We start from the raw sequence: 7,464 nt of genomic DNA, 5'->3' as shown, positions 1-7,464 counted from the left end.
TACACCTTTTGTGCCATCTAATGAGTGTGTGTCTGTGATTTTGGTGGCCTCCAGAGAAACGAACCGCTTTAAGCATCAAGAAAATCAGCACTTTGTTTTCTTATGTGCTGGTAAATCTGTCTTTTAACTGAGGGCAGGTTATCCCTTTGTCTATGTGTATGATGCAAAACGCTTGAGTTCTGCATCCACTTCACACCCACTGTCAGGTCTGCCTGAGTCCCATACATTAGGAGTTTGGCAGTACAGCTTTTGGTCCCTGCCACTTTAAGGATTTGAGTAGGCAGCAGAGCAGCCCGCAGGTGACAGCAGAGCCAATCAGGTGGTCACATGACAACCAGGAGGCCCTGACTGGAGGAAGGCATGGCTGCCGGAGTTTAAAACCAGGCCCAGGGAGCAGGGTCAGTAGTTACAACTGGAGATCTGAAGGTGAAGATCACTTGGCTGGAGTACTACTGCTCCCAGAACACCTGGAGGTCAAGGGTAGGAACTATGGGAATGGAGGTGGTTCCTGGTCCTGGGCCATGACCTGAAACTACACCCTGCTGGGGTTGGATGGTGTGGTGGAACAGTCCCCAGGAAATGCCACACCTCTGCCTCCCCAGTTAAAGGTGAGGATGAGGCACCGGAAAACCTCAGCCCCCATGATCTGGTGGGTTACCCCAGAGAGGGGACAGGTTTGTGGTCCAGGCATGTCATCAGACCCCTGAGGTCCAAGGGACATAAGGCCCAGAAGTTCCAGTAAGGGGGTAGAGTAGTGGTCCCAGTGAGGAAGCAAAGTATTGGCCAGGGCTGGAGTCAGCCCAGAGTGTGGGGCAATAGACCTGGTGCGCTGTCATAGAGTAGGGTCTGAATTGGGTAGATTGAAGTTCTGCAAGGGGTCAGGACCATGAGTGCTAGAGATGAAGCCTGAAGGACTGTATGGAGTAGAGCCAAGGGAGTCTGAAAGGCCATACAGAGTAGGGCAGTGTGACTGAGGCCTGATGAGGGGTAGTGTGACTGAGGTCCAACAATAAAGCTACATTCACTCTGCCCCACTTGGAGTAGTATGAAAAAGGCCCAGCATAGGGGCAGAGTTTGGCTCTGGAAGGACTATATAAGAGTCAACTGATGATGCAAGGCATGGGACATGGTGTAGGGGCAGTACAGAGCCATGTATTGTGCCTCTGGCATCAGGGCATTAAATGGGCAGCCTTCCACCTGGGAACAACTTTTTTTTTAGTTACAACAAAAGTGTGGCAAATTGGAGTTAGGCGGGCGGATTGCCCTAGACCGGTAGGCAGGCCAGTGATTGGACTGGCTTCGAGATGGCCCCCTCTCACAAGGACACTAAAGCCTGATTTATGATTAAAAAAAAAATTGACACTAAGCTTTCTCTTTAAAAAACATGAACATCTCAAACTGATGGCATCTCAGTTGTGTGTTGTCCTCTCTCTACTTGACGTTCTTGTTATCTAGGTCTCTTTTCCCTGGGACCATTTTTCCCTTTAAATCTCTCCTTAACTAGTTTTTTCTTCTCCCCTTTTTCTCCCCTCTCCCATCCCACTCTTACCTCCATGCAGCTCTCTCCCCTTACAACTTCCAAGTCAGACATCCTCTTTTCTCTGGTTCCTCTCTTCCACTTGGTCCAAACCCTTTCTGTTCTCCATGTTCTGCCTTCCAGACTCTATTCCCTTCCCTGGCCCATAACTTGCCCTCTTTCCCAAAGCTTCTTTTCTCTCCTCACCACTGTTCTGCATGGGAATGCTACATCTCTTGCCTGCTCTCTTTATTTATTTTAAAAGGAGAACTTGGGAACAAAAATTCATAAGGTGACTGGGCACTAAAGACCAAAGTCTAAACACTGATAGCAGCTTTATGGCACATTTATATTTTACCCAACTGCTGAATTCTTTCTAAGCAGGAAAGGTCAAAATGACCCTCCTTTCTTTTGAAAGGCCTCAATCTCCCAGTTACCAACTTCTTTTCTTCTTCAAATTGTGGCATCAGGGCATTAAATGGGCAGCTACTTCTGAGAATTTCTCTTGCCCCTTCCCCTGTGCTGTGTATCAATGTGCTATGCCTGGTTCCTACCATCAGAGACCTGACAAAAAATGTGTTGCATTTGAAAGCTTTTCTAACTTTTATCCCAACTACATAGCTGGTCTAGTAAAGGATCTCACCATAATAAATGTTTGCCTCTGCATAATTTCTGGACCATCACAGCTACAGCATCACTTTTACACTACTTTATTTCTCTCTCATCCTCCTCCAGTTCCATCTGTCTATTTCCTACTGCCTTTTTATCTATTTTTCCTAGGCCCAGCAGCCTCCCCCAGATATTGTCTACCTCAATTTCCCTCCCAAATGCATTCTGTGGTCCCTTTGAGCTTCTGATCAGTACAGTGCTGCTGACCATAAGGGTATGAACAGACATTTGGGGAGGTTAGAGAGAGGTTAGATTGAGTTAAAAATTGCCACCTAATCTAAGGTAAGTTGGGATGGGAGGGGGGTTAGTGGAGCAGGGACCGGGGGGAAGCTGGGTCTTCAGGGGGCTTGGAGGGATTGGGGCACAGCAAGGGGTTGGTGGGGTCCAGGAGGGTTTGGAAGGATTAGTGGGGCTAGCAGGTTCTGTGGGGAGGTATGGGGGGGGGTTCTCTCCCCTTCGAGCTATTTTTAGCCCCCGAGCTCCCTCCACCCCCAGATGAAAAACACCCTTCCCAGCAAACCCATGCCCCCAGTCCCACTCACCCCTTCTCTTACCCTGACTTCAATCAGCTCCTGGTACCAGTGAATAACAGTAAAACTGGCACCGGGAGTGGCTTGTAGGATGGGGCATTTGGCAGACTGGGTGGCGGGGAGAGGAGCTGCTCATCTGGGAGAGGGGCAAAGGGCTAAAAATAGCCCTGTGCTGGGGGTGGGGGGGAGGGAAGGGGAGCTGTAGGAAAAGCACAGCACAGCAGCTGGGCGTTCCCAGCCCTGGAGATGTGCTGGGATCTGTTCAGTAGCTCAGTTAGATGGATCTCACCTGATCTGATTTAAGTTAGACTACCTCAGTGGTACACTTAACTTAGATCAGGTTGGCCATTTTTAGACCAATCTAAATTTCTTGAGCAGTTTGTACTTAGATCCCTAGTTAGGTCAATCTAAGTGTAAGGTCTTCATCTGGATGAACTAAGATCGGGTGTCCATTTTTAATACAAACTAATTTCCCCCTAATCTCCCCAAACATCTGTACCTAGCTTAACTGTTCACAACATTCATAAAAAACCATGGGATTTCTTTTAAAAATAATAACGCTGGGCTTCCTGGTTGTAGTACCCAAATGTTCCTTAGACATTTAATCTACTGAGCTAATTACATGTAGGCCCTGCTCTCCTGCAATAGGCTTCATGTAAACAGATCACTAACCCCATGTGGAGCTAAACTGAAATGAATCAGTTTTTTGTAGGCACAGAGATACGCTTGTACAAAGCTCATAGGAGGATCAGGTCCAAGGAATACGAAATGTAACTATCAAGGATCAGGTGTGAATCGGGATATTGTCAATAAACCAATAAGGAAAAAGGTGGCTAAACTGGTTTGCTAAAAGGTGCCTCATGTTGTAGTTAAAGATAGTTTTATTTGTGTAGTGACTGAACATGAATGCCATAGGTACCAGAGTGATTATATATAAGTGGCACTGTAACAGGACTTCATAAGGCCTATAGTTTGCACACATACCAGTAAATTCTGGCTCAAGTTTGCTTTGAAAACATTTAAGCCGGCCTTGCATAATTCTCCTATTGGAGAGTTTTTTACTGTTTTGATTTTTTTATGTGAATGAAATATTCTTTTTCACTATCGTCAATCATCTTTGCAAATGACAGGTGACTAGATGGTATAACTGGGTGTGTATATTTTCATGACAAGTATGCAAGACTGGTTTAAGTTGAATTCCACATCTATTTGAAAAGAATCTATTCTGAGAGTGCTGAATTGACAAGCTGAGTGTTGCGGGTGTTGCCTTTTTCAGGATGGGATCAGATTATATTATGTGCCCTGAAACACACACCTTTTAATTTTCAAATTAATTTGAATGGAGAATGGCAGATCCACATTCCAGAAACTCATTAGAAATGTGTGTGTGTATATACACATACAGATCTGTAAATGGGAAATATGTAAAAGTCTTGCTGTTCCCAATTATGCATTTGAAAGTGTTTAACCTGGTTTAAAATGAGTCTAGCAATGGGAGTCTCACTACTTCCCTAGGGGTTATTCTACACTCCAGTAGAAGCAATTGTCAGAAAAGTTTTGCCATTATTCAGCCTTTTTATTTTCACAATCAATTCCATCGACAGAAGCAAATGAAATCGATTCCCTCTGCACTTAAATAAACACAACGACAAAACAAAAACAACACAAGTGCAGAAATGCAGAGCAGCATTTAAAACCCTAACAGTAATTCTCTAGGGATCATTGAATGATTATACATTCGAGCATAGTCAGCGCTTTCATAATAGCTGCTGTTCTGATCTAGCTGATAACAAGCCTTATGTTCCCATTCCTGGGTTTCTAGAAGGAATGCTTATTACCTTGCCACTTGGGTACCCTGCCATCCTGACACACTTCACCTTCTCCTGAATAAAGCTCTTCCGGGGAACCAAGACACCCGTATGTCAGAGTGACTGGAGCAGAGAGTTATAAATGGATTTGGCAGAAAAAACGTGCAGTGGTTGTGAATCAGAAAGCTCAGCCTGATGCCTTGGAGACACATAGGCAGGGCAATGCAAGAGAGAGACTGGCTCTGTTAAAGATAAAATTTAACAAAAGAAGAAAAGGAAAGCAAAAGGCAACATGCTTCATTTAAATGGTCGCATCTCATTCTGTTCCTTCTCCCCGCAATTTTTAATGCACATACACACAACCCCATCAGGAAGTCCATCAGTCCCTGGGATGAGTTCTTTACTCAGAAAACATCATTCTGTGTGCAGCACTTCCCTGCATATTCCCCAAATCAGCTCTTTCTGTAGTGAGGAACCTCAGAGGGGAGCAAGGTGACAGAGAAGGTAAGGGGAAGAAAAAGGAGAGAGGGGCAGAGCCCTAAATTAACACTTCTCTATATAAACCAATGCATCAGCTCTCTAAGACATATTCTCAGCCTCTGACCTAACAGCTGCAGCTGAAAGCCTCTAATTCCTAATAACAGGATGGGTAGTTTAGTATTCCCTGACATTACATTTATATGGCCCACCCCCACCCTTCTGGATCAGCACACTGTCCAGAGCCAGACACTGCAAACTACCCCATAATTGGCATATGAAATCCACCCCCCCACCCTCCCACACATCTCAAATCATTTTCCATATGCATCTGCCGGCAGCAAATAAACCCCCAAAACAACCACAAAAACAACAAAAAGCGGGAGAGTGCAAGTCACTTCTTGGCTTGTAAATAGAGAAATGAATCCCCCACTCCCCTCTCAGTAACAACAAAGGCGGCACTCACAGATCGGTGCATTTTGGACATCAGCGCTGAAGCCTGGTGGATTCCAAAGCAGAGCTAAAAGAAGAGAGCCATCAGACGGCCTTTCTCAGCACTGGTTGCACAGCATACAAGATCATGTTTTGATTACAAAAGCCTCGTCTGGGCTCCCAGCCAAGAGCACTGGCTGCCTAATATACCAAGCACAGACAGGGTATTTGAGTGAGTGCCTGTGTCCTCTCGACTCTTACTCTCTTTTTAAACGAAACACTCCCCCCCCCGACTTCCTTTAACTTCCTGATGCTATAACCCCATATAGGAACACGTAAACCTTGGTGAACAATAAAAATGGATTCAGAGACACCCTGATTTCACTACATAGTTATTTATGGGGACATGTTATTTGTTCTGCAGTACTGTTTAAATGGCTGGCAGGTATTCATGAAAGTAGCCTTGGGTCTGTAATGCTTCATAATTCTAGCATGAACAATCCTTCATCCTAAAATATGTACTGGGCATGTCCTATTTTGTATTTGCTTCTTAGTATTCATTCCTCTTTATTTTCCTGCTTAAAATGCTTGTTTCATCCAATCAGGGAGCGGAAACAATACCTTACGGCATACATGACAAAGCATACACCACAAATATTGGAAAGCCCACTGTGGGAGTAAATTTTTTTTGAGTAACACAGGCTGAACACTGTCCATCCAAATGACTCCACAAATCATCACAAATGATAAACACATTTGCTAAAACTGGGATTGGTTCGGAAAGGACTGGTTGTAAAAGGATTTTCATGCCGCAAAAACGCCTGCACTTGCCAGTGATAATATTGGTATTGAATAAGCTGACCAACTCTAAGAACAAGTCAGAAGACAGAAGAAATTGGGGTTGGGGCATGGAGAAATGTTTCCTGCTCACATTTTCCCCTGAATGAATAGCTGTTTTAGCCTCTTGAAGTGAGAGTCAGGGAGAAAAGGTCAGAGGTACTGTGATAATGATGGAAAATTCTTGCCACTTCCCAACTCACATATTGGCAAAAGCAGGTAGATGACTACTGAGCCTTTGTTCTCTGAGGCAACCATTCTGTGCATCCGAGTGTATTAGAGAGGCCCTCATGCTGGTATCTGGGATACTTCCCATCCCCACCCTACCCCTTCCCTGCTGGCCTGCACTGAAAATATTATTTCAACCTCATGTCCCTGAGCATTTTCTCTGTCCTCCCTGGGCACCAGCAGCTGTTCTCTCTCTGAATGATCTTGACCTGGCTTGAATCCTTAAGACCCACCAGAGAAGGAAGGACTATTTTGATTTGTTTTGGTTTTATTTTTGTTTTATTAGTCAAGCACTATTTTGAATCAGGCCTCTAGCCTGTGCATAGTCATAACTTGCAAATCAGAGCTAAGGCTAGAGTAGAGCAGAAAGAATGGTTTAGTAACAGGGCTTTGAGGAAAACACCCATCTGACTGATTATGGGAATCATCTCCAATCCACCGGAAAGACAATGGTGCCTGTAAATTCAGGCCTCCAGAAACAGGGGGGAAATGGAGGGATCTGCTAAGGTTGCAAAAGATGCTGTTGAGATAAAGGAAGTAGAAAGCTGTATGTTTACTGTAGGCCAAGGGCCCTCTGGCTGAGGCGATTGAGGGAGGTGTGCAGCTCTGTAGGGCCTTTTCCCTTCCCTGATCAGCTAAAGCTGCAAAGGGCAGTGCTGTTCTTTAGGGTCCAGGTGGCAATTTGAGATTGGCTGCTGATTGATGGGAAGGGATACCCTTTGAGAACCATGATAGGGGCAAGAGGGGCTGGCAAGAACTGTGGGACTCCCAGCAGTGACACAGGCAGTGACAAAGACAGCCGAAACCTGCTGTGTATACGGCAGTGAGTATATGAAAGGGTTGTGAACACAGGTGGCAGAAGGGGGGCGCTAATGGGGCTTAACGCGGGGTAGCAATGGAGTCACAAGGATGGGGAGGGAGTGGGAGTGGGGCTCGGCAGGTGCTACACAGCCAGTGCAGCGTGGGG

General features: G+C 45.4%; 1 protein-coding gene across 2 annotated transcripts in view; it reads right to left on the bottom strand.

The window, feature by feature from the left end:
• The window catches only part of CUNH15orf52 (chromosome unknown C15orf52 homolog), a 92,522-nt gene extending 86,860 nt beyond the window's left edge, over positions 1-5,662 (bottom strand). Inside the window, exon 1 of one of the 2 annotated variants that reach the window (XM_019552321.1) lies at positions 5,467-5,662. In XM_019552321.1, the coding sequence (XP_019407866.1) occupies positions 5,467-5,487 (21 nt within the window). In that variant the 5' untranslated portion in view covers positions 5,488-5,662. The remainder of the gene's footprint in view (positions 1-5,466) is intronic. The other variant, XM_019552322.1, reaches the window with a different exon arrangement.
• Between the last annotated feature and the right edge of the window lie 1,802 nt (positions 5,663-7,464).

The sequence above is a fragment of the Crocodylus porosus genome, unplaced genomic scaffold (genome assembly GCF_001723895.1).
Source record: "Crocodylus porosus isolate Cpor-Errol unplaced genomic scaffold, CroPor_comp1, whole genome shotgun sequence".
NCBI lineage: Eukaryota > Metazoa > Chordata > Crocodylia > Crocodylidae > Crocodylus > Crocodylus porosus.
The sequence above is the reverse complement of the archived record's forward strand: the minus strand, read 5'-3'. Positions and strand labels throughout refer to the sequence as shown.